Source organism: Carcharhinus amblyrhynchos, chromosome 11 (genome assembly GCF_965287045.1).
Source record: "Carcharhinus amblyrhynchos chromosome 11, sCarAmb.v2.hapA, whole genome shotgun sequence".
Classification (NCBI taxonomy): domain Eukaryota; kingdom Metazoa; phylum Chordata; class Chondrichthyes; order Carcharhiniformes; family Carcharhinidae; genus Carcharhinus; species Carcharhinus amblyrhynchos.
This window is the reverse complement of record NC_137334.1, coordinates 56,931,127-56,958,579: the sequence shown is the minus strand read 5'-3', so window position 1 is coordinate 56,958,579 and position 27,453 is coordinate 56,931,127. Positions and strand designations below refer to the sequence as shown.

The following is a 27,453-nucleotide window of genomic DNA, read 5'->3' as shown; positions in this document are numbered from 1 at the left end:
CCTGGATTTTCCAGGGTTACTACCAGCCACCTGTTATAACTCCCATGAGGGATTTGGGGGTACCCCACAGTGGAAACTATTTCCCTTATTTCCATACTTTATCTACTGTGTCCTGCCAAAGTTACAGATAGTAGCCAGACAAAATTCCAGAGATTCTATCTTCAAGACATTTAAAGAGGATGCAGAAATGGAAAATAAGAATAAGATTTTGAGCAATGGATCTTTTACAGAGGCAGGTTCTACAGATGTGCACTTACTATCTTTAGAATTGAGCTTTCTTTCTTTGCTGATGAAAACTGCATTCAAGGAAATCTGGTACAAAATGGTAAGAAAGTTAATGGAGGTTTGAAGCAGATCATTGAATGTAGGTTGAACAATTGCAGCACCAAAAGAATTGAATAGAATATATTCCTTAGGAGATTAGCAAACTTGTAACTCCAGAAAGATGATCTAAAGAATACCTGATGAGTGCATGTCAATGTCAAGACAGACATAGATGGCCAAATGTTCTTTTTAAAAATGTCTTCTTCGCTAGCAGATTAATTAATTAGTTATGTCAGAATTGCAAGTTGTTATGAAGAACAGTGTGGACTGCAGGATTTATCAGTAGTTTAATTCAGAACACACCCCATGGAACTTCACTAGTCTCTGCTTCTCAGTCAGAGTTAATTGCATATATGAATAATGTTCTTTAGTGAAGTAAACAATGTACCAAGCAATTGTCTGATTTGTTATTAATTCCTTGAGCCTTAGTCTTTCATAAAGACTCCACATATAGAAAGATCATCAGGCATCTTTTTAAGATTCAAGTAAATGATATCCATCGGAGTGAATCTTATATAAAATGCTGCCTAACCTGAGCTGTATATATCACATAACTATATGGCAATATTATTCATTTCTTATCTAGATTGATGATGCAGTGCCTTTGGAATATTTGTCTGAAATGCGGCCAGCAACAGTAGTGTTTGTGAATCTGCAGTTTGTGGAAAATGCAACCATGTATCATCAATGTCAATCCATTCAGGCTTGTTGCGTTGGAATTAACAATGAATTCACTGTTTACCGGGGAAGAATAAATAAGGTCTTCATGTTTGACAAAGTAAGTAACCAGCAGATGGCAGTAATATGGTATATATTTCCAACTTCCCTTAAAGTATTTCGTATCAGTACTGTGATATGTGTTCTACATGTTCATTTCTTACGTATCCTGCAGGGCCCCCACCAACTCCAGCCAAGGAATAATAAATAAAGTTTCTGTATTGGAAAAATGAGACAATAATTCTCTCCATATGTCAAAACACTCATGCCAATTTAGCATGAAATCATTAGTTGGGAGCAAGACCTGGTTTCAAGTTACTTATTTGAAAATCCACTGTCAGAATTAGAAGAAGCTGTGGTGGTAACCAATGGCACATGTGCATACAAGGGATGGTGAGGGGTCGGGGAGGGAGTGTGAGGACTGAAAAATTGCGATTGTGTTTGTTTATTGCAAATTGTGAGGGAAAGGAGTTGAGGAAATGCTATTAAGAACTGTTCATATGAATGAAAATAGTATATACACCTGGTGACCAGTTTCCAATTCAAAATAAATACTATAACATGATCAACAATTATCGTGGGACCATGAGCATTAAAATTCAGGCATGCCCATTCTTGGTCATTTGTGGAGCAAAGTGCAATTACTCTGAATGGTGTGGTCCAGGACTTTTGAAGTATTGGGCCCTCAGACCTCACTGTCAGTGACAAAGTGTGGTCCAATGACCAGGCATCATGCATTGGGATATATGGAAAGAAAAGTCCACCTACTGTTATACTCGCAGTGAGGCATGTCCTCTGATCTGAATCTCTGCGGTCAGTCATTACTGAATCCACAAGTAGCCTTTTTGAGTTGATAGAACAATTGGAAATTTGTGGTGTGAAGCAGAAAGTGGGCATTGACAAAGAGTGGGAGAGTCCATCATCAAATATGTCCACCATTGGCAGAGCCAAGGAGAAGATCTCGAATATCTCAAGGGGGTTATAGATAGGTCTATGGATTGGTAGGTATTGATGTGATCGGCGCAACTTGTGGGCCGAAGGGCCTGTTTGTGCTGTAGTGTTCTATGTTCTAAACAGGCATTCTCTTCAGCAAGGAAGAGGATGAGAATGGCTCTGTTTCCTGATGCCAAGAGAGCTCTAGAGAACGTGCCCATCTCCAGCCCAATTCTGCAGGAAAGGGAAGTTGCCATGGTGAAGATCTGGAACACAGAGTTCACCTGTAGTGACGGATGGCTAGACTGATCAAAAGCAGACATATCATCACTCTCCGGGTGGTAAGTGGTGACAGCACTGCCATTACAGCAGCAGTGACAGATGGTTGGCTCCAAAATGGCTTCATCCACTTCTTGAATGAATAGGTACAAAAATACAAGTTTCACCATCTTTTGCCAGACCACTTTTGGATATTTAAGGGGAACATGTGTAATGGTGGAAAGCAGAGCAAGCAAACATCGATATCACTGTCTACGCCAAAATAGAAATCTGCCACTTTATACAAGTTGGAACACTACCACACAGTACGAAACAAATAAAACTGCTTGGATAATCTCCAGCATTTTTGAGGCATGAGTCAGGAGTCAACAAATTGTATCAACAAAGGTAAAGGAAGATTGCCATCACTGTAGACAAGTGCCCCATGCATCCCAACATTACTGGCATGAGAAACACCAAACTGATATTCTTGCAGCCAACACCACAGCCAAGCTCCAACCAATGGATCAGGGGTGATTAGGAACTGGAAAACCCACTACTGATGGCAGTAGTGATCTCTCAAGTATTGAGGTAATTGATAAGAAGCAGGAGTACAGACTCATTACTTGAGGCTATGTTGATCCTGAAAAATGTATAGAAGATGGTGAAAGAAGCCCCAATCACAAACTGCTTCCATCACGTTATGGCCAAATGGGTTACGGCTGCATAAGGCAATGAAAATGAAGAGGAAAAGGATAATGCAAACCAAGACAATGGCGAGGCACTTTCCGTTCACTAGCAGAAGGTGGTATGGTTATTCTGGCAGAGACAACATGGAAGGGGCTCAATGCTGCAAAGTTCATGACAGAACTGACAGATAATGCCATTACAAATGCAATACTTCTTCAGTCAATGTCCTTGAAGATTCCAATGAATGCGTACCCACTTGCACACCTGTTTCCCTAGCCATTGCAGTGAATGCTGTACAAATGCTTCAAGTTTCTGCACTGCAGCATGTTCATGAAACGGAAGCACTCCACTCACCTGATGAAGGGCAGTGCTCTGAATGTCTGTGCTACCAAATAAACCTGTTGGACTTTAACCTGGTGTTGTGAGACTTCTTACTGTGCCCACCCAGTTCAATGCCGGCATCTCCACAACATGGACACAATTGAACTGCATCATTGAAGGATTTCAGTGCGATACGATGCCAAGGACTCAGGCTATACATCCCAATGATTGGCTAATTGAATCAAACAGCACACCTCTTCATTGTTCATGATAGACAGAGTATAGACTGCACTCAACTAGCCCGCACTTGAAAACATAAAACAAAATGTTTGCTGTGAAATGTGATTCCATAATTGAGCAGCATTTTCTCATGCACTAATTGCTACACTATCAAGCAACTTAAGATAATCAGTTAAACTCAAAGTGTTTTTTTTACACTTGCTATAAGTAACATCCATTCATGTGCAGAGAGCAGTTCTTTGCAAACAAAAGGAACATATTTAAAGCTTGTGCCTCTTTTTGGAATACCCAGGAACTTGGAGATTCTGTAGTTTTTTGTTGTTTTCTGCATGACAGTGCCTTAGCCAATCAGAGTTGACTTACTCTATCAGCACTTTTCCTTCATCCAGTGCAAATTGTTGGGATTGTTTGAAATTTGGCATTCTTGTGTTTGTCCTAATGTGTGCAAGGTGAGAAGCTTCGGCACTATATCACTATATCACTCTTTTCAGCAGTGAACAATGCTTCCAAATGTCTTCTATTTCAATGACCGATTCTTAAAATGCACTAAGCAGATTTTTTCGTGACATCTTAAAATCATAAACTTTTAACTATATCAACAAACTGTCAATCAAAGTTCCTGCCCTGAGGTGAGAGTCAATCTCTTTGATATATGAGCAAGAAGTTGCCACACATCTTACTGTGAGATTATATATTGTGTGAATTAATTCAATGATACTTGAAACCTCAGATGTCACAAAGCCACCATCTTCTCACAATCGGCTGGCAATGTTTGTAATTATATGCAAACATCTTTTCTTTGAATAGCAAATGAAGACACACTTTAATAGATTTACAGGCTCCTGGCTATTTTTGAGAAAACTGCATTACTTTTTAAAAATGATATATTCATGGGATGTAACTGTCCCTGGAAATGTTAGCATTCTTTGCCCATTCCTACTTGCCCCTGAGAAGGTGAATATGAGCCACTTTCTTCAACTGCTGTAGTCCATCTGGTGCAGGCACAGCCACTGCGCTGTTAGAAAGTTGCAGGATTTTGACCCAGCAATAGTGAAGGAACAGCAATATAATTCCAAATCAGTGTGTTGGAGGGGAACTTGCTGGTAACAGTGTTAATACATCTGCTGCCCTTGTCCTTCTAGGTTGCAAACATCATGGGTTTGGAAGATGCTGTTGAGGAGCTTTGGCATGTTGCTGCAGTGTGTTCTTTATAGAGTACACACTGCTGCCACTGTGTGCATTGATTTGATTTGATTTGATTTGACTTATTATTGTCACAAGTATTAACGTACAGTGAAAAGTATTGTTTCTTGCACGCTATACAAAGCATACCATTCATAGAGAGGGAAACAAGAGAGTGCAGAAATTAGTGTTACAGTCATAGCTAGAGTGTAGAGAAAGATCAACTTAATGCAAGGTAAGTCTATTCAAAAGTTTGACAGCAGCAGGGAAAAAGCTGTTCTTGAGTCGGTTGGAACATGACCTCAGACTTTTATATCCTTTTCCCAATAGAAGAAGGTGGAAGAGTGTATGTCCAGGGGTCCTTAATTATGCTGGCTGGTTTGCCAAGGCAGCGGGAAGTGTAGACAGAGTCAATGGATGGGAGGCTGGTTTGCGTGATGCATTGGGCTACGTTCACAAGTGAATATTTAAGATGATTGATCAGGTGCCAAACAAGTGTCTGCTTTGCTGTGGATGGTAATAAGCTTCTTGAGTGTTGTTGGTGCTGCATTCATCCAGGCAAGTGAAGGGTATTTCATCAGCCTCCTGACTTACACCTTGTAGATGGTGGACAGGCTTTGGGGAATGGGGAGTGGGGAGATGAGTTGCTCACTGCAGAATTCCAGCCTCTGACCTGCTCATGTAGCCACCATATTTATGTGATCGGTCCATTTAAGCTTCTGGTCAATGGTAACTCCCAGTATATTGATAGTTTGAGATTCAGCAATTGTAATGTTGAGGCAAGATGATGATATTCAAACTCACTACTTAATAGCCGATGCTTAAATACTGTCTCAGTAGTAGCAAATGTTACTGAAAATCATGCATTCATCAGCAAGTTCCTTTCCTCTGTCCTTAAGATGAAGGGAATATCACTGATGACCCACTGAAGATAGCTGGGTCTCGGACACTACCCTGGAGATTGCCTGCAGTAATATCCTGGGGCTAGTGTTCCTTCTAACTGACAGGCCTGTGGAACTGCATGACAGTCCATCAAGTGCCGTGCCCTTAATTAATACAACCACTCAAATCCTGATGGTTGAATGGAGTTTACTGCCACAATAGCATACAATTGACAAACTGGTAGATTCCCCACAACTGGAAATGAATGGACAAGAGTCAAGACTGACAGGGTTAATCAGGTAGAATGAACAGCACAACTTCACTCAGTTCCTGGAGCCTAAAGCTATCATTCAGCCAGACTAATGCACACCAGCTGATTGCCTGAAATTCAATAGCAAGCAGATGCCCTCCTGAAGTGTACAGTTCATAGTCCAGACTGTTAGTTACACCAATCTTAATCTCAGCATTCTCTCTCTCCTTCTCTTTCTCTCCCCAGCTCCAGAACCTCGAGTAGCAATGAAAACAGCACTCACTCCTTTCTGCTAAGTGATGTTAAATAACACAATACTATGCATGGAGAATTAGCCATCTTTATCAATGTTTTGCTCTGAATTTCAATTTGTTGGCTTGGTAAACCGTATATTATGTAAAAATAAACAAATGCACTTACTTTTGTTTCTTTCCTGGTAGAAGATGTTTCAATGCAAATCTCTTGGTTTTTGTGATTGAACTGTTGCATATCTCCCAGGGACATTAGTGCTGCAAGTTGCTCTCAACTCTTTGCTTCTGTGCGATATTAGTTGCAGTTTTCTTGATGTGAACCAGATCTTGCTCATTTCAATTGGCAAATGTATTACCCTATCTTGTAGATTCCAAATAATGTGGTCCATCAGCGTTCCACTTATCTTTCCTCCTGCTTGCCCACCAATCCTCAACATTGCTGATCCCCTGTTTGCCACTTCTTTCCCTGCTCGCCATCCCACTAAGGCTATCTGCTGCATTTCTACGCTCTGTACCTTTATTGTGCCATTTACACATTCTGATCTCTTAATGGATTCTAGCCTTTATCATCACCATTTACATTCCCTTTGTCTTTTTGTCTATGTCATCCCTTTCAGTTACAGCATCCCCTACCCTCGCAGTATGAACCTTGTCCTATTCTCCATCAGCTATGATGAAGGTCATCCTGACTTGAACCATTGGCTCTATTCACTCTCCACTGATGCTGCCAGACCTGCTGAAATTTTCCAGCATTTACTGCTTTTGTTTCAGATTCCAGCATCTGCTGTATTTTGCCTTTATCAAAGGACTTGTGAGGTTAACCCAAGGGACATGTCAAACTGTGCATACTTCTAAATACTAGCCCTCCCCAATTCACTTTTGCGTGCATTATGAGAGACAGTTTACTTTAAAGCTACTGAACTGATTTATTATTTTACAATTTTCACTTCATTCACATTCATAGATTCCTAACCTTACAAAAAATTGAGTGGAATAATTACTGTTACTTTTGCAGAAACTATTTCAACATTCTCCCTCTTGAGATTCCATTTGTTTTCCCCAGTTTCCCCTTCTATATTCACTTAATTTGCAGAGACACCTTGCCTCTCTAGCCTTCAGCCTTCAGTTCATAGAACAACCTCTCTCCATATTCACAGAGAACTTTACCTCTGACTATGTTTGTTGATGTGTCAAAATTACTGAGCTATTTTCCTCACCGTTCATAGCAGTTTTAAGTAAAGAAATCAATCAATAAGCTGGAAAAACAAAGGCTGCCTTTTTAATTTGAAAGGCAAGTCTCTTTAGCTCTTCCTATTTTGAGCTTGTCCAATTGAAACACATGATCCTTGCATTAAGCCATTGCTACCAATTCAGCTTTATTTTTCAGTCAAGTGACTGAAATACAAGCCACAATGTAAGAAACTAACAATTGCCTTCCTCATGTATGGTTATGTGCTGGTTAAAAGTACTGAACTATATATAAACCTCTGAGTTCAAATGACACCATAGTATAATTAAAATTGAATTTGGTAAATCTGGTAATTAATGGATTAGCATGTTAACATGCCAGTGGCTATACCTAGTTACCTATGGAAACTTTAAAAAAATTATTTATTCTAATATATATAGTTTTTATAATTTACTGGTGGTGCACATCCACACATAACCATGACATTGCTGCACATAACAAAACTCATTCTGCATGTATATGGGAACAATTTAGCAGGAATACAAAGGGCTGGATGATTGGTCTCCAACAAGCACAGCCATTTTCCTTTGTGCTAGGTATGTCTCTAAGCAGCGCAGAGTTTTCCCCCAATCCCAACTGTCTTCAATTTATAATAAATATTCTTTTAAAATCCATCTTAACACCCAATTTGCCAATTCTGATGATACTGACTTTCTGAAGTGCTATAGTTTCACAGGTACCAATCCTCCCATATCTCATCAGTGGACACTTGTGCTGATAGCTGGTAGGATATTTGAAGCATTTGCACTGTTGTTTAAAGGAATTTATTGAGGTTCCAATTAGTACACCTTATTCTTTCTGACTAGTTTAAAACAGGTTAGTGAGCATACTGCTTTTCCAGGATTGCATGTTTCCCCATTGTGTGCTATACCATTGACTGCACACATTTCAATTTGCGGATGCCAAATATAATTTCTGAGATGTATCATGGTAGAAATATTCGACTTCCCCAAAACCCAGTGGGTACATAGCTATACAGTGAAATTTGCTAGTCAGTGCCTGCTATCACAGCAGTAGTCATGATCCTTTTGTTCTGTAGACGTCCATTGATTGACTTGCATTTGAGCTGTTGCGCCAAAACAGAGGATGGACAACAAAGTCAACTCTCTGACCACCAAACTAATGATTTTGATGATAATAGTGTGTGACATGCCCGGGTAGCATGGTGGCACAGTGGTTAGCACTGCTACCTCACAATGCCGGGGACCTGGGTTCAATTCCTGGCTTGCATCACTGTCTGTGCAGTCTGCATGTTCTCCCCTTGTCTTTGTGGGTTTGCTCCAGGTGTTCTGGTTTCCTTCCACAGTTCAGAAGAGATCCTGGTTAGGTGCATTGCTAAATTTTGCTTCAGTGTACCCAAACAGGTGCCAGAGTGTGGCGACAAGAGGATTTTCACATAACTTTATTGTAGTGTTAACATAAGCCTACTTATGATAATAATAAATAAACTTTAAGCTTGGCATAAGTGGCATGAGGGACCAAGGTGGTGAGTGGAGTCCCATAGCACACTTTAAGCTTGGCCTAGAGGGCATAAGGAGCCTTGTGGAGTGAGTGAATCATGAGTTAGCAAGGATGAGGCGTGGGGAGTATACATGAGAAGGTGAGCGAGATGAAGGTCTTTGTGTTTTTATTTTAACCAGCATGGAATCCCACAGAACCAAGGTGGGCATTTAATTTGACTTGTCACTTAAGTTATTGGCACCTGGCTGTGGCAGCCACCAGTCTCCTTTCACAAATTGGTTGGCCTGACTCCAGCTCACAGCCCCATACTGTGCCATCCCCTGCCCCATCCATAGTAATGAAGATCCTGCCTCTGCAAGTACTCGCACCTATGGTGGACTGGCCAAGCTGTGAATTCCCCCAAATCGCCCTTCCCATCTCAGTGGTGAAAATCCAGGCTAAAATAAGAGTTGTGCTAATGCACAAACTGTCATCATGCAGACCATTTGAGTGCTTACCAATTCTTCCACTATTTAGACCATTCTGAAGGAGCTGTGAGATACAAATGAGTGACCAAGTCATGATTGGTTGTGTAGTGTGGTTTGCTGCAGAACCTTGTCAGCATGAAGGCAGAGCCCCTATCACTAGACAGGTGGTGAGCAGCTGAGAAAGAAGAGGAGAAAAAGAAGGAGGAAGAACAGGAAGATGGGAGGAAGAGGAGGAGGCAGGAGTGGATAGGGGAGGAGGAAGAGGAGCCAGAAGAAGAGGAGGGGATAGGGGAGGAGGAAAAGAAGGCAGAAGAGGAGGAAGAAGAGGATGAGGAAGAAGAGGCAATAGAGGAGAAGGAAAAAGAGAAGGCAATAAAGGAGGAGAAAGAGGAGAATGAAAAAGAGGTGGAAGAGAAGGAAGAAAGGGGAGAAGAGGAGCTGGCAGAGGAGACAGAGGGACGGAGCAACCAATGCATCCCCTTCCTGGACAGGCAATTCCTGAATGCAAGTCCAATTTTCCAACCTTTCCTCAGTTTCTTATTATCACAGAATCCTCTTGGCCACAATGTTGAAATAAAAACAACGAAAAATCAAATATTCCAAACCAGCTTCATAAATAACTGATCCAATATTTCCTATAAAGGTCATCATTGTGCATTCTAGTGTGGTAGTGCTAGCCTTTGCCTATCCTGGAGCTTCAATGCAATGCTAACCAATGACAATAGCACTACTGCTGGAAGGCTGCTAATTTTCAGTGAGGGAGACTGCAGAAGATGTCCTTAAGGAGTTCTGCCCCTAGAAAGCCTGGCATTGGACTTCACCACCTCAGCATGGATGCTTGACAGGGCGCTGATGGAGTGGCAGTGTTGGAAATACGAGAGGTTGGCAGGGTTGTGTTCCATGCAGTCTTTGCCACACTAATACGCTGGCACTGTAAGAACCCTAACAATGATCCTAAGCACCGTCTTCCACAAATCTGCCTATTTGCCTCACAGCCATCCCTCCCATCTCCCCACCATCGGTCACCCCCACCCATTGATTTCACTCAGGTTTTCCGCAGTCCTGGGCCATCATGCCCCACAAGACCGAAGGGTGACTTCAGTGACAGTTTTGCAATGTATCTTGGTGAAGCACCTGCTATAGTTGAATATCTTATGGTATGTGGAAGCTTTGAAAAGTCCATGGGAAGCAGTGTCTGCCCAAAAAAAGTTGAAGTCCAGTTGTCTGCTCCAGACTGGGCCGATTGGGCCAAAGGAAAGCCTGTGAGCAGCAAAGTTCAGCTCAGTGCAGCTAGGAAGTGGGGAACATGCCAGTGATCGGATACTGGCTAGCAGCCTTGTGAATCCAGTGGGAAAAAGCATGAGGGGAAGAGCTTCAGTAGCTGAATGGTGAGCAGCTAATGGGCCATTCTAACCTCTGCTTTCAGGCCAAGGAAGAAGCAAGAAGGCATGCAGGTTAAATGGGAACTGCTGTTGAGAAAAAACAAAGGTTAGACCCTCAAAAGAGAGGAAGTAGGATCCCTTGTGAGGACAACAGAGTTTCAAAGAGTTTTGTGACTCAAATTGATAACTGACATCTGAATGGGTTGCTGAGAAATTCAGCAGGATCTGTTTTGGTGATGTCTACCATTTAATATGAAGTTTTTGATATGTTCAACCACAGTTTGCCTGTGAGCTCATGTTTGCCTCATGTTAATCCTGGATTTTAGAGTTTCAGATAGATTGCCTCAACCATTTGTTTGATTGACTCTTGTACAGTAAAATTTATTTAATTTCTTTGAAATCATGGAATTTTGTGACTTTATTCTCTTGGTAAGTAATTTCAAATTTCATCTACTTCATTATTATTCCCTAATGAGATTGTAACAAAATTTTGGATTGCATCTGGGATTGCAATAGAAGTAATATAGTGATTTTAAGGACTTACGTGCTTATGATATGACAAAGTTGTAAATACATCTCTGTTCAATTATGGACAAATGTGAATTAAAATTGTGTGTTTAACTCTAAAGGTAACGTTTGTCACTTTTTTTATTCTTTCATTCTAGGGATGTACTTTTCTTTGTGCTTTTGGTCTTCCTGGTGACAAAGGAGAAGATGAATGTGCAAATGCTTTACAATGTGCACACAATGTGCATGAATTCTGTAAAAAACTTAGATATGTCAGGTAAATGTCAAATTGTACTGTACAAGAGAGGTCATGGAAAATCAATTGGCCTGTAACTTGCAATCTCCAGCCCAGACCACTCCCAAAGACCACTCCCATAGAAATCCCCAGGTAAGGATTGAACAGAAATTGCCTGGAAAGTTCAAACATCCAATTGGCAGATGTCCTGCAATGGAAACCATCATCTAAAAATACAATTTAAATTGTAAACTTTGGATAGTTCTGACTCTCCTACAGCAGTATTTATCCAGAAAAGTTGAAAGAATTGAAACTATTGATCTCCCCTGATGTTACATGGGACCATCTCCTCACCTCTCCCATTGCACTCTTCCCCCTTCTGTCTCTAAACCCCTTCAACCCTCCATGGGATTTCCCCCCTCCCACAACTCCAAATCCCCTCAACTTCCCATGGGACCTCCCACACACACAACTCAACTTCTTATGAAAATCTTCCCAGCCCCCCAGCCTCTTACAGAGACCCCAGCCCTCCCAATCCTGACTACTGCCCGGACCCATCCCCTGCAGTTCACCTTGATACCTTCACTCTCACCCTAATTCCAACCCAATCCTGCCCACTTGCCCTACTTTCTCCCTAATTTTTCAAAGGCTGGACAAAATACTTACCTGTTTTATGGAGCTAATGTGTTACTTACATTCGACTGAACTGCCCTTGACTGCAGGTATCAGGAACCTGCTGTATTACATAGATCTTGCCAGGCCTGTGTTGGAATGTGAGGCCGGATAGGAGCAGCTGGACTTCAAGATAAGTAATTCGAAGTGGATTGGCAATCTAACTCAATTACCACTGCACTGAAAATTGTAAGTCAGGAACCTTTAAGGTCCTTGGCAAAATATTACTTATATTTTCCTATGCTTTCAGCGTGGCATCAATTGGTGTTTCAAGTGGTCCTGTATTCTGTGGAGTGGTTGGGCATCCTCTACGCCATGAATATACAGGTAAACAGAAATGTAATTTGGAAATTATATTTACAAACCACATTAGCAGGATTTGAGTTTGCACTAAATTTTCCTTTTTAGGTTATGCAATGCCACTTTTAAATGTAAAACAAGTTAATGTGAAGAATTCACCCGTTTTATTGTTAACTGAGTAATGCATCGCATCAGCACAATGTCTCTTGATTGGGAGATAAAAGGAAAATTGGCAAATGCTTGAAATCAGAAATTAAAACAGAAATTGTTGGGAAACACACCTGTTCATTCCATTTTAAACTAAAACATTCCTGTTAATAAAAATGTGCTTGATTGAAATTTAGATAGTTTGTAACAGAAAGCTGAGTTCATCTCATTATCTCACTTCAAATCATTCAATGGGCTGGACGTTATGGTTTCTGTTGGGGTGTGGGAGATGGAACCGAAAGCGAGTGGCTCATTCGCTCTTAGCCTGACATCTCAGTATGGCAAATCAAGTATTGGATAGCCAATTAGCGACCACCCAGCAGGAAGACACTCAGTAGAGATTGGGGTTCTGCACCCAATCAGCATTTACCAGGATGTCAGGCAGTAGAGGGGTAATACTGTGAACAATAAAAGAGTCATGGTCACTAAGTTAAAGACCCACTTCCCTCCCAGTCCCTCTCTATTTCACATGGCAGGCTCAAAACTATGAATAAATTAAGTCAAGAAAAGGTACAAACACTGTCACCTTCACCAGCAAGACTCTGTTGCTGATGCAGCCATGATCCCACTTGCAGGCTATTTTTCTGCTCTTACGCCTCCTCCTCATACCTCTCCCAAAGTTTTTCCCATCTGACATCAGGAAAATGGAGCGGGCAATGAAAAATTCCATACAGTTGGGTTTTTAACGAGCTCTTGTTACTTGGGAATGTCAAAATGGCGGCTGTGCTTCCAATTTTGGCAACTGGTCAACCTTCTGTAACATTGGAGACTGGTCGGAAACCAGTGTGATGACTAGCCTGACATCACCGTGCCATATTTTACATAGGTGGGTAGTGGGGTCATGATGGATACTCTGCCTGAAATCTGGTCCTCCCCAAGTACAAAGGGAGCAGATTTGAGATTTCTTCCTTTCAATGATTTCGGGAAGTCGTTGTATAGGCAAGTTTTAAAAACGGCCATTATTTTGAGTGAGGAATTTCTCTGCTCAGTAGTTGTGTGCTAATTAAATATCGTTTGTCTTACAGTGAGTTAGCTAGCTTTGTTCCAACTGAAACTGTTTCTTACATATTTCCTTAGGCGATGGGACGGAAATGTTAAGTTCCCTGAATTTAGTCTTAATGGAGTACTAGGTATATTGGGGCACACTACTTCGCTAATATGCACTGCAGATTGACACTCTTTCAGGGGCCTAGATCTGAGGTATTTAACAGTTTCACATATTAGGCCTCCTTCAGTCTGCAAATCAGAATTTTCTGATGTACAGATTGTCATTCATGAATGGAAATAACCAGTTTCACTGGTGATAGTGCCCTAACAAAATAATTGTTTTAATTCATTATTGTGAGGCTGGAGGAACAGGTTGCTCCTTCCATACTTCACACAAATAATCTAGGCAGCTACCACTTGCTACATCCTCCCTCATAGCACTAAATTTACTTTTCTGCTATTCTGGTGGCCCAAGCAGGCTTGAATCTGGAGAGCCACATCTGGATGCCTGGTTAGGGCAGGAAGCTCGCTGCTGCAAATTTGGATGAAATCAGGTCCCTAAAAAGGTTGCAGTCTCCTGCTGGAATAGGCAGACTACCAATCAGCCAACTAAAAGTTGAAATCAACCCTATATGATGGACTTAACACCCTTCGGTTTTGGCAACTTGTAAAATGGGCAATATTAGATGGGCACCTATTACACAGCTCACCCAATTTTCCTGACAATTCAATGCTCCCTGCTTTATATCACTGCTGAAATTGAGGATATCTGACAATCTGCTCAATGTTAAAGGTGAGAGTAATAAATTATGGTTTACTGTGATATATGTTTCTCAAGAGTGATCTTAATGGGGCCTGTTTTCTGCACTGAGGCTTATAAAGCTCAAGGAGTTTCTTGTGGCCTAGAATTTATGCTTTTTTTGCAACATTCCCTCTGTAACTTACTTATAAGCTGTTAGAAAGAGATACAGTCATTTCAGACATTTTTATTCAGTAACAACAGGTATATCTGGCTATTTACTTTTCCTTTATTGCTGTGATTTTTAACTTTTCTTTTATTACAGTTGTGAATAAGTTTGACCAAGTAATTTTTTTTTGCTTAAATCAATGTTTTCAATGCATTAATTTCTGCCTTTGGAACTGATGGATGAACTTGTTGAGAATATTATATTCTTTAATGAGATATATATCTGATAAAGAATTAATTGCTAACTTTGGACAATATATCTTGTATATGACAGCAAATTTTGTTTCTACTTCTGCTAATCACATGAATAACACATGATTAGCAGAAAAATTAGCACATGAAGGGTTCAAAGAAGTGTGGGTTAGATTGATTGACCTTGCTAAAAATTGCCCTTAGTGTCCTGAGATGAGTAGGTTAGTGGGATTAGTGGGTAAATATGTAGGGATATGGGGGATAAGGTGTGGGTGGAATTGTGGTCCGTGCAGGCTCAATGGGCCGAATGGTCACTTTCTGTACTGTAGGGTTTCTATGATTTCTATGTACTGTAAGAATTGGTTTTCTTCTGAATTTTAGAAACATGTTTGATCCAGATAATAATTTTCAGAAGGAAAACTTCCATTCTAATTATTTTATGTCTTGAGTTGTACACATTTCAATGGAAATCATCAATGAAAGCAAAATGATAAATAGTTGTCCTATCAAGAAAGACTAAATACTCCGGGTCCGTATTCCTTGGAGTTCAGAAGAGTGAGGGTTGACCTAATTCAAAGATGTAAGATCCTGGGGGGGCTTGACAGGGTAGATGGCGAGTTGTTTTCATTAGTGGGCGAGTCTTGAACAAGGGCGCATAGCTACAAGATAAAGGGCCGATCATTTAAAACTGAGGTGCGTAGAAATTTCTTCTCACAGAGGGTGGTGATTTTCTGGAATTCTCTACACCAAAGGGTAGTGGAGGCCAGATCATTAGAAGAATTTAAAGTGGGGATGGATAAATATTTGATAGATTGAGAAATAGAGGGCTATGGGGAAATGGCACAGAAAAGGAGTTGAGGCTGTCGTAAGTGAGCCATGATCATATCGAATGACAGGGACAGGCTGGGAGAGCCTTGTGGCCTACTGCTGCTTCTAGTTCTTATGTTATGTTCTTGTGTAATCAGAACATGCCAATCCATTAAATAGATAAGTTATACTATATTAATTATACTATAAGATTTACAACATTAAATATACCATAAAATGTGTGATTAAATTTACCAAAAGATGCTATAGTAATAATTGGTTTAAGTTCTTTCTTATGTTATTCTTAATTGAAAAGTGATTGGTCGGAAAGTTAACTTGGCAGCCCGACTGATGATGACCTATCCTGGCTTGGTATCGTGTGATGAAGAGACTCACTATCATGCCAAGATGCCTTCTTCCTACTTCATGGAACTTCCTAAACGAGCTATGAAAGGTGTGGCAAACCCAGGTACCATTTACCAGTACCTCTCCAAAAAGCATCAGAAGTGAGTAAAATCCTCTTTGGTGTGAAGATCCCTTGTCTAAAGAAAATATTTAACTATTCTTATGAGTTTGTCTCAAGAGTCAAGAGATTAATGGTCTCCACTTAGTGCTCTATAAATATTTGAAAAGCTAAATGGAACAGTTGGCATATATGAATATATATGTAAAATATATAAACAATAAAAGCCATCTTACCATTGTCCCCCATGAAATACAATATATTGTTTACAGAAATTTCTGCAGCCGAGCCTGAGGAAAAACATCAAGGTTATTAATCTTTGGTGATAAATCCAGGCACAACCCAAATGTTTGACAGAGACTTATACATGTTGCAGTTATTTTAATTTAGTTCTGGACAACTCTGACTCCATTTAATTCATATCCCATTTCATCTGCATCACCAAGGCTATTTATTTTGACCACTAACACTGCCTGCCTCAACCCCAGCCGCAATCAGAACCATCATCCATAGTTTGTTGCCTCCAGGCTTGACTATTTCATTGCCTCCCCCTTTTCGCCTTCAATAGAGCTAAACCAGAACTCTACTGTCCACATCCAACCTTGCATGAAGTTCTGCACATTCACCACCCTTATGCTCGCTGATTTACTTTTAACTCCTGCCTCAATTTTGACATTTTAATTGACGTGTTGGAATTCTTCCATGACTATTCCTCTCCCTATCTCTAGACTTCTGAAAATTGTATGTTCCTTAAACTTTAGTCTCTTGTGCATCTACCCCATTCCCATCCTCCCATCATTGCCACCATGTCTTTAAGATGTATTATCAGGATAGCTAGAAAATCATAATACATTCAATCAACGTCATTGTTCTATGATAGGGAAATCATGTTTGACAAAATTCTTAGAGTTCTTTCAGGATGTATTGAGCGTGGTGGATAAAAGGAATCCAGTAGATGTACTGTGTAATTTCTAAAAAGCATTCAAGGAGGTTCTGCATAAAAGCTTACTACTTAGTTCATGGCCTCAGAAGTAACTTTTTAGCATGGATAGAGGACTGGCTAGCTAACAAAAATATCAGAGTAGAGATAAATGTGTTAATTTTCAAGTCAGCAAACAGTAACAGGTGGGATGCCACAAGGATCAATGCTTCAACCTTGATATTCACAATCTATTTGAATGATTTGGATGAAGGGACTGAGAGTATTGTAGCCAAATTTAAAGACAATACAAAGATAAACTGGAAAGTGAGTTGTGAGAAGGACACAATTGTAAAGTGATGTAGGTGAAGTGAGCGGATAAAGATTTGGTAAATAGAAAATAATGTAGTAAATGTAAGATTATGCTTGTATGTAGGAAGGATACAAGTGCAAAATATTACTCAAATAGAGATTACAAAAAGTTGTAGTACAGAGGGTACTGTGTAACCTTGTACATGAATCACAAAACTTAGCATACTGGTACAGCAAGCAATTAGGAAGATAAGTGGGATGTTGGCCCTTAATGCAAGGAGGATAGAATACAAAAGTAGAGAAGTCATGCTCCAACTTTACAGGAAGTTGGTGAGGCCACATGCAGAGTAATGTGTATAATTTTGTTCTGCATATTTAAGGAGCAATATACTTGCATTGGAGGCAGTTTAGAGAAGGTTTGCAAGGTTGATTCCTAGATTGTCTTATGAGGAAAGGTTGAACATCTTGGACCTACACTGGAGTTGAGAAGATTGAAAGATGATCTTATTCAAACGAAAGGTTCTGAAGGGCCTGATGAGGCAGATACTGAGAGGATGTTTTCTCTCCTGGGTGAATCTGGAATTATGAGGCATATTTTCAGAATAAGGATCATCCATTTATAATGAAGATGACGGGGAATTCTTCTCTCAAAAGACAATGATACTTCTGAATTCTCTATCTAAGACAGTTGTGGAAGCCCAGTTACTGAATGTATTTAAGGCTGAGATATATTTTTGCACCACAGATGAGTCAAGGGTTATGAATAACAGGAAAGTGGAGTTAAGCAAAAGCTAGGTCTGACCAGCCATGATCTTATTGCATGGTGAAACAGTCTGAAGGGGTTATGTGATTTACTCCTCTTCCTATTGCTTATACTATTTTGCCCCCTATATGTAAAAACCCAGATATTTTATTTGGTTGGTAATACTGTTTTCATTCCCATTTATGATTATGTTTTGTTTGCATTTTGGCTTTTAGAAAGAATAAATGGGTTAAAATCAGGTGTAATGATGATGGTATGGCAGTTGAGTAATTGTGATGCCTGCCCAGATTTTAAACACCATCAGGGCACACTTGAAGTTGAATTCAATAATATGTAATTTCTGGGTTGAGTCAGAAAATACAATGAAATCAATTGGTTCACAAGTGCCACTTGGAAGAAAATCTACCAGTGACCTGAATCCTACACTATAGAAATGTGATGGTGTCATAAGTGTGCCTTAACCACCTTTGGAAAGTCTCCTTTGGCATTGGGAGTACACACTGGAACCATTTGAAACAATGAATGTAGTATTCAAGGTTGATTTTGGCAATTATGAACACTCTTGAATTTTCTCTATCCTATCATTTTAACTGTTAATTGCTAAACCTGCCCAGCAATTTGCGACACCAACTGTCAGGAAGGACCATTCCCCACACTATTTAAGGGATTATGTGCTACTTGATATTTGCTAGCTTGTCATTTTAAGCTGCTCATTAACTTTTAGGCCTTTTCCTGCATTTTCTAACTCGGAAAATTTCTGGGCAAAAATTTTGAAAATGTTGCACAGTTGTTGGCAGTTTTGCAAAGAGCTTGACAGCAGTCATGAATGGTCTTAGGACTGCAGGTTGAAGGGCAGCAGCAAGGCCGCTAGCAGAGAGCAACAGTACCTTGCAAAAGAGGCAGAAAGAGAAGGGCACGGTGCAGCAGGCCATTTGTAGAGCAACTACTCAGGGAATATTCCTGCTATCTTAGTTTCACCAAGGAGCAATGTCTAATGCTTAGCAAAGGAGGTTGTCACTGAGCTATGCTTCTTCAATCACACTTCCAAAATCATATACTACTGGTAGCTATCATGGTTAGTGTGTTCCTTAACCTTTATGTAACTAGCATAAGAGCGGGGCATGAAGGAGTAGAGGAACATGAAGAGGAAAAAGGGCAGACAAGACTTGATCAATTCCTTTAGGTGCCAGTGGGCTTAGATTGCAACATATCGAAGAGCCATTCTCCTTAACCTTATTTATATCCTTCCATTTCAAGCAATATGCAACCTTGTGAATTAAATGCACCAACCGCCTTTATCTATGTTGAAACTCATTTTTTCAATTATATGTCCATTCTGCAAGTTTGTTACTATCTTGTAATTTGTTGCAGGTCTCCTTATTGTTGACTATCCCAATTTGATTCCAAAACCTAAATCATTGATGTAAATTGTGGATAATGGTGTTCCAGCACAGATCCCTATCAGACCCCATTTCTCACCTTCTGCCACTGATGTAGCGACCTCAGCTTCACTGTGATTTCTGACATTCAGCCAGTGAGTGATTCATCCTGCTGTTTGTCCCTTGGCTGCATATGTGGTACTCTAGACATATTACATCTACTGCATTACTTCTATTGACTTTCTTTCTTATCCATTCAGAGAATTCAATGAAGTTGGTCAAGCATGAGTTTCCCTTCTGAAATTCACGATTATCCATTATGATTTTTTTTTGTTTCTAGATGTTTTTCTATTTTCTCCTTTAATAAAGATTCCTTTATTTTTTCCAATGCTGGTGTCATTCTGAATAGTTTGCATAGTCCTGTGATCATTTTCTAGCTCCCCTTTCTTAATATAATATAATGTTGACTATCTTCAGTGATCTGGTAATTCATTAAAGATGTGTAATTGTGTCTCTGTTTGCTCTTCTCTAAATCATTCTCAAATGCATAGATGCAATCCACTCAAAGGGTTTTATTGTCTTGAATTTATTAATGATTTCTTCTCTTTTTATTTCAGATGTGATATGGTAAACAAATAAATGCGATTACATAGTTTTGAATCTCAACTTTCCAATGTCATGTCCACATAATCCCTGGGAAATACTCAACCATAATAATGAATTAATATGTCTGCCAATTTGCTATGGCTGCCTATTTTATTGTGACTATCCCTTAATGGGCCTATTCCCATATGGTTTATTTATTTATGTAGCTGTAAAGTATTTCCTTGAGAAGTTCATTCCACAGTTCATCATTCCCCTCATAATTGTTTTTTGAATTATTTCCTAATCTGTTCATATGTTCCCTTTCCACACTCTCCTTTGCTGTTTGTGTATTTAGTGTATTTCTTATCCTTTCTGTCATTTTGTGCCTAGCATGTTTGTTCATCAATGATCTCTCATCAGTGTTTTGTTTGTTCTTGCTTTGTAGCAGAATGCACATTTTCTCTGGACTGTATTGAATACTGTTTTAGATACTACCCAATATCATTATTTGCTGATATTATGACCTACTTTATTTTCTCTTTTCTGAGCCTCTCTAGTGTGTGTGTGCGGTGATGCAGTGCTTTCAGGAAGGATAGTGATAAAGATAATGGGTGGGATTTTACAGATTCGCTCATCCTGAAACTGTAAAATCCTGCTCGAGGACAATGGGCCTTCCCATAGTCTGCCCCTTGCCTGCTCCAATTCCTGTGGCAAGTGGGGTGGTAAAATTTCAGTCAATGGATTTACTGGCTGTGATTTTTCAAAATTCCATGGATTCAGGAATGGTCCCATTAGATTACAAGTTGGCAAATGTTACACCACTTTTCAAGAAAGGAAGAAGAAAGAAAACAGTGAACTACAGACTAGTTAGCCTAATATCAGTCGTTGGGAAAATAGTGGAAGCTATTATTAAGGAAGTCTTGACAATGCACTTAGAAAAGCATAATATGATTAGAACAATTCAACAGGGTTTTTCAGACAGGAAACCCAGTTTGATAAATCTTTGAGTATTTTTAAGGATGTTCCTAGAAAAGTAGATAAAAGTAGATCAGTAGATGCAGTATACTTGGACTTCCAGAAGCTATTTGATAAGATGCCAGATAGGATAAAGCTCATGGAATCTGAGGTATCATTTTAGTATGGGTAGAGGATTGGTTAACAGACAGCAGAAAGTGGGCATGAATGTTTTTTTTAAAGTTGGCAGACAGTGACTCATGAAGCTTGGAAAGAACCAGTGCTGGGGCCTTAGCTTTTACAATCTACATTAATCACTTAGATAAAGAGACAGAGAGGAATTTATCAAAGTTTGCTGGTGATACCAAGCTAGGTGGGAAGGTAAGCTGTGGAGAGACACAGAGGCTGCAAATAGATTAAGACAAGTTAAGTGATTGGGCAACATGCTGGCAGATGAAATATAATGGAGAGAAATGTGAAGCTATTCACTTTGGACTTAAGAATAGAAAAGTAGAATTGTTTTTTAAAGTGTGAAATTTGTAAGTGTTGATGTTCAAAGAGACTTGGTTCTTCTCATATAAGGAAAAACAGTAAGTTAGCATGCAGGTACAGCAAATAATTAGGAAGGGAACTGGCATGTTGGCCTTTCTTTGTTGCAAGAGGATTAAGTTTCGGTGACCACATCTGGAATATTGTGTGCAATTTTGGTCTCCACATTTAAGAAAAGATATACTTGCATTGGAGGTGGTACAACAAAGATTCACTAGATTAATCCCTGGGATAAGGAGTTTGTGCTTTGATGAAAGGCTAAGTAAATTGGATTTAACTACTCAAGAGCTTAGAAGAATGAGAGGAGATCTCACTGAAAACTATAAAATTCTAAAGGGGTTTGATAGAGTGGGTGCTTTTAGATTGTTTCTGTCGGTTGAGGAATCTAACACACAGGGGCACAGTCTGAGGATAAGGGGCTGATCATGTAGAACCCAGATGAGAAGAAATTACTTTGTTTAAAGGGCTATGGAACTTCAGGATTCTCTATCCTGAAGGGTTATGGATGTTCATTGTTGAATAGTTTAAGATTTATATCTGTACTTTTCCTCAGAATACTTGGCAAACCTCGGATTTCTGTTGAAAAAGAAGAAGATTATCCTCTTCTAGGTAAGTTGACATTAATCGCCTTGCATAACCATAGATGTACCATGTGTAACACATTTTGGACTTGAAGGATATTGCTGAGAATTTGATGGAGAAATAAGTTGTTGTAATATTTGTTCCGTTCACATTCAAACAGCAAACTTTTCTTTCAAAGTTTTTTAGTTTTTCATTATGCCAAACTCCTTCCATTGTTATTTCAGACTTGCAACCAATTTATTTAAATCAATAAACAAAATAATACTTTCAAGCATTTTGTGTGAGTACTTCTCCAGATGAAGTAGATACTGCATCCTTGTGATGTAGTAATAGTAATTACAGACAGGGTCAGAAGAGAACTGAAACCCTTGTACTGTATCCCTCACTCTCTCTGATCAGTGAAGGGAAAATGTAAGAGTGTGTGTGTGTGTGTGTGTGTGTGTGTGTGTGTGTGTGTGTGTGTGTGTGTGTGTGTGTGTGTGTGTGTGTGTGTGCACATGTGTACATGTAGGTGTGTGTATATGCATATCTAAAGCTAACTGTTTCACAAGCCAAAATTATGTATGATGCTGTATGTGGGCCATATATACCAAAGCCTGGCAGGTCATATCAAACACCATGTCCCTTTCACTGTTCACAACAGCCAAGGTACAGATCATACCCAACCAGCCTGTGCTTGCAATCTGGGGAAACAGCTATTGCTGAAAACTTACCTGCCACCTTTCATGTCGTTAGTGTACACTTAAACTGGACCAGCTGACGGGCAACATGACAGCTCAGTGACTTATCACTGTTTGCTGTGCAGATACATGGATTTGGGCCAGTGTCTGTGGGAGTTTGCATATTCTCCCTGTGTTTGCGTGGTTTTTCTCTGTGTGCTCTGGTTTCCTCCCACACCCCAAAAACGTGCTCTTAGGCTGATTGGTGTTCACAAATTGTCCCTAAATTAGTTGTCCCTCAATCTGGTTATGGTTCCTTTATTGTGGAGTCCAATAGGCGTAGACAAAGGTCATAGGTAGAAGAGGGCACACACAATGTTAAAATGGCGGCGTGGGCTTGTTGGGCCGAAGGGCCTGTTTCCTGTGCTGTTTTGTTCTTTGTTCTTTGAATGTGCAGCAATCCTTTTCTCAATGATAATACAAACTATATCTTCCCATCACCTACTTCAGAAACTAGTGGTTGCTGTGATTTTAACTGAATCCTGACTAAACCTTTAAAACAAGCATGGCTATCACCATTAACCAATGTCCATTCAATGTGCTACATTGGTGATACCTGCTGTTCGCAATGATTTCTCCATACTTCCAGTGCCACAAGTACTGTTTCTTGCTGCACATGTCATCAGGGAGACGTGATACCTCGAGTGGCAACTGCAACAAAAAGGCAGCCTTACCTTCTTAAAGGGAATGGTGTATTGGGGCTGCAAGAAGTCACTGGACAGTTTCAAAGACACTCTGTGCTGAGAAACTTTGAGAAATGCCTGGACATGTGAACGGGGATGATCTGTGTTTTCTCACAGTGATGGAGTCTTAGTTTAACAGGTGAAAAATATGAAATATTATTTTATATCCACAGTGGATAAGGAGACCTTCCAGACATATGATCAGGAAACAGTAAAAAGTAGTATTAATGGAGAGCAATGTCAGGAGTGTTACTCCAAGAACATGGGTACAATTCAGAAAGAAGTTATTTGAGTTGTCAAAGTAAGTGGCAACATCCACCAACTGCACCTCAAGCCTCATCCACAGCTCAATTCTATACACTGCTTTGCCCACTTGGCCAACAATCTCTATCAGTCAGTACTCAACCTTTCAATTCATACATCCTGCCTCACCATCATGCATTTAGCATTGTTACAGGCCTCACATCCACAACTCAGAGCCGCTTTTCATCCATGACAGCCACACCACTCAAGTAAATTGCAGAGCACTCACTGACACACTTTCCTTTGCTGCAGGTAATGCAGAACAGGATGTAGCAAGAAAAGCCTGGATGAGTACAAGAGCACCTACGTGAGTTTGTCACATGCAGTAAACTGTACTGGCATCATAGGGAGATGCACTACTGAGGCCATGGGCAGTGAAGGGACTGGATAGATCAATGATGAAAGTATTTAATCCTCTTTCTCTCATCCCACAATCTCTTCACTCACAAGTTGCAGATGGTGTAAGCAGGCATTTCTTACTTTCTCACCTTTCGTCACCACAATCCAACCCTTTTGCCTTTATCATTTGAGATACCCCAAAACCTTCTCACACAGAGGACATTGAAAAAGAATGTAAAGAGGAAGAGACCCATCAATCAAGCTTGCACTTGAAGCTACCAATTTGGAAACTGACACTGAGTGTGTTTTAGCTGCTAGGTTACATGCAGAAAGCTGGCAGGAGGAAACAATAGCACAGGTGTCAGCTTACCAAAGGTTGAGCTCACACACTAGTTCAGCTGCAGTTAAATTTGATAAGAACTTTGATGGGGCTGGCTATAGGAGAAGGCCGATGCTTTGAGAACCGGAAAGCATGTCAGGATGGTGCTTACAACAAAGGTCTTGGGGATGTCCACCACTTGTGCTCAAACCTTGCTCAGACCATAGGAGCACCTTCTCTCCTACTTGGAACAGGCACCTTCATCGGCATCAGCATAACATAACATCTAATACCCAATGCCTCAGCTTCCATTGCAACATAAAGAGCAACTCTTGTGTCCTGAGTGGAGCTTGGAATGTTCTTTGCCCCTTGAGACTCCATATTGTTGTTTCTTCTATTATGAACACCATTGAGACCAATAACTTTAAGCAAGAGTTCTGAACGCCCAATGGCCAACATAAAGGAATTATCTGACAAGACTTACAGTTTTCAGACATTTACTGTAACAAACCAACTAAAAGCAATATTGACTAAACACTAAAATAGAAGTAAAATACTGTAGATGCTGGAAATCTGAAATAAAAATAGAAAATTCTGCAAAAGCTCAGCAAGTCTGGCAGCACCTGTGGCGAGAGAAACAGCAATAATGTTTCAAGTCCATATGACCCTTCTTCATTAACTCTGCAATGTTTGGATGATTCTTCCAGATTTCTTATATTTTCACAGAATGCATCCTTTTGACCAGCGAACATGTTCCCTCACACATTCTGCCTGGTAGTCTACAGAAAGGCAGCACACTCCTCTCTGCTGACCACTCTAGTTGCAGCCATTTGTTTCACTGAGAAACCTCTCTTTCTCTCTCTCACTTTCTTTCTCTCTCTTTCTCTCCCTCTCTTGTTTTCAGTTCAAAATCTCTGAGACCAAGTCTGCCCAAAGTCAGCCCCAGCTGCTCATGACTTTGCTTTCAGATGTGAGAATGTTGTACATCGCTCATAAATTTCACCCTGTGGCCTGATCCCATGGTAATCACACCACCCACGTTTTGTTGTTGCGTAGAATTCATAAAAATTCATGTGACCCGCTTCACTATTTCATTTCATATTGAATTAAAGATATGCAGGAATCTTTAACCAGACCTCCCAGGTTTTCAGCAATGTTTGGTAAGAACTCAACATTTTGTTTAAAGCAGACAAAGTTTGAGATTCAAGACACTTGCTCAATGAGTAAAGCCACAAGATTCCATGGGTTTTGACCAAACAAAAAATGATTTTACAAGGTCAGAAATATAAAGCAATTTACAATACCTATCTTAGACTGGGTGTTACTGTGATGTACATATGACCTAGCAGGCAAAATGTGATGAAATGCACCATAAGAAATAGGAGCAGGAGTAGGCTATCTAGCCCCTCGAGCCTGCCCCACCATTCAATAAAATCATGGCTGATCTGAAGTGGATCAGTTCCACTTTCTCCCCATAACCCTTAATTCCCCTGTCTATCAAAAACCTATCTACCCGTGACTCAAATATATTTAGCGAGGTCGCCTCCACGACTGCAACAGGCAGAGAATTCCAGAGATTCACCACCCTTTGAGTGAAGAAGTTCCTCCTCAACTCTGATCTAAACTACCCCTTCCTTATCTTGAGGCTGTGCCCTCTAGTCCTGCTATCCTTTCTGAGCAGGAAGAATCTCTCTACCTCAAGGAGGAAATAGCGAGGCATCTTGAGGGGAATTGCTTGATAGAGCAGACGCAGCAAGGTTTCGTTAAGGGGAAGTCGTGTCTGACAAATTTACTGGAGTTCTATGAGGATGTGTCTAGGGTGGTGGATAGAGGAGAGCCGGTGGATGTGGTCTTTCTTGATTTTCAGAAGACGTTTGACAAGGTACCTCACAAGAGGTTATTGCAGAAGGTTAGGGGACATGGAGTTGGGGGTAGGGTGTTAGCGTGGATAGAGGATTGGTTGTCAAATAGGAGGCAGAGAGTGGGGGTCATGGGTGCTATTCGGATTGGCGGTTGGTGACTAGTGGAGTGCCCCAGGGGTTGGTGCTGGGGCCTCAGCTATTTACCATTTATATAGATGATCTGGAGGAGGAAATCGAGTGTATGGTGTCGAAATTTGCTGATGACACCAAGGTTGGTGGAACGGCAAATTGCGCGGAGGGTGTGGAGAGTCTGCAGAAGGATCTAGATAGGCTGGGCGAATGGGCCAGGAAATGGCAAATGGAATTTAATGTTGGCAAGTGCGAGGTGGTCCACTTTGGTAGGAATAATGGTAAGAAGGACTATTACTTACGTGGCGAAAAACTGCAGCAGGCGACGGTGCAGAGGGACCTCGGGGTCCTTGTGCATGAGTCGCAAAAACCCAGCTTGCGGGTGCAGCAGGTGGTCAGGAAGGTGAATGGGATGCTGGCCTTCATAGCGAGGGGGATTGAATATAAAAGTAGGGAGGTCTTGCTGCGGCTACATAGGGCATTGGTGAGGCCGCAGCTGGAGTACTGTGTGCAGTTTTGGGCGCCGTACTTACGCAAGGATATTTTGGCCTTGGAGGGAGTGCAGAGGAGGTTTACTAGGCTGATGCTGGAGTTGAGGGGGTTGAGCTATGAGGAGAGGCTGAATAAACTAGGCTTGTACTCGTTAGAGCTTAGAAGAATGAGGGGAGATCTCATTGAGACATATTAGATGATGAATGGGATGGATAGGATAGAGGTGGAGAGACTCTTCCCGCTCAGAAAGGACAGTAGGACTAGGGGGCACAGCCTCAAGATAAAGGGGGGGGGTGGTTTAGAACGGAGTTGAGGAAGAACTTCTTCACTCAAAGGGTGGTGAATCTCTGGAATTCTCTGCCCGTTGAGGTGGTGGAGGCTGCCTCGCTAAATATTTTTAAGACACGGGTTGATAGGTTTTTGATAAGAGAGGGGATTAAGGGTTATGGGGAGAGGGCGGGAATGTGGAACTGAGCCACAGCAGATCAGCCATGATCTTATTGAATGGCGGGGCAGGCTCGAAGGGCTAGATGGCCTACTCCTGCTCCTATTTCTTATGTTCTTATGTTACCCTATCCATCCCTTTCATTATCTTATGCGTCTCTATAAGATCCCCCCCT

The 27,453-nt window shown here is 40.6% G+C and overlaps 1 protein-coding gene across 1 annotated transcript in view; it reads left to right on the top strand.

Moving 5' to 3' along the window:
* Positions 1-27,453, top strand: part of LOC145349719 (adenylate cyclase type 10-like) — a 164,835-nt gene that overhangs the window by 27,596 nt on the left and 109,786 nt on the right. Inside the window, exons 8-12 of the mRNA XM_080198257.1 lie at positions 911-1,102; positions 11,273-11,391; positions 12,272-12,348; positions 15,798-15,987; positions 21,959-22,014. Of these exons, the coding sequence (XP_080054383.1) occupies positions 911-1,102; positions 11,273-11,391; positions 12,272-12,348; positions 15,798-15,987; positions 21,959-22,014 (634 nt within the window). The remainder of the gene's footprint in view (positions 1-910; positions 1,103-11,272; positions 11,392-12,271; positions 12,349-15,797; positions 15,988-21,958; positions 22,015-27,453) is intronic.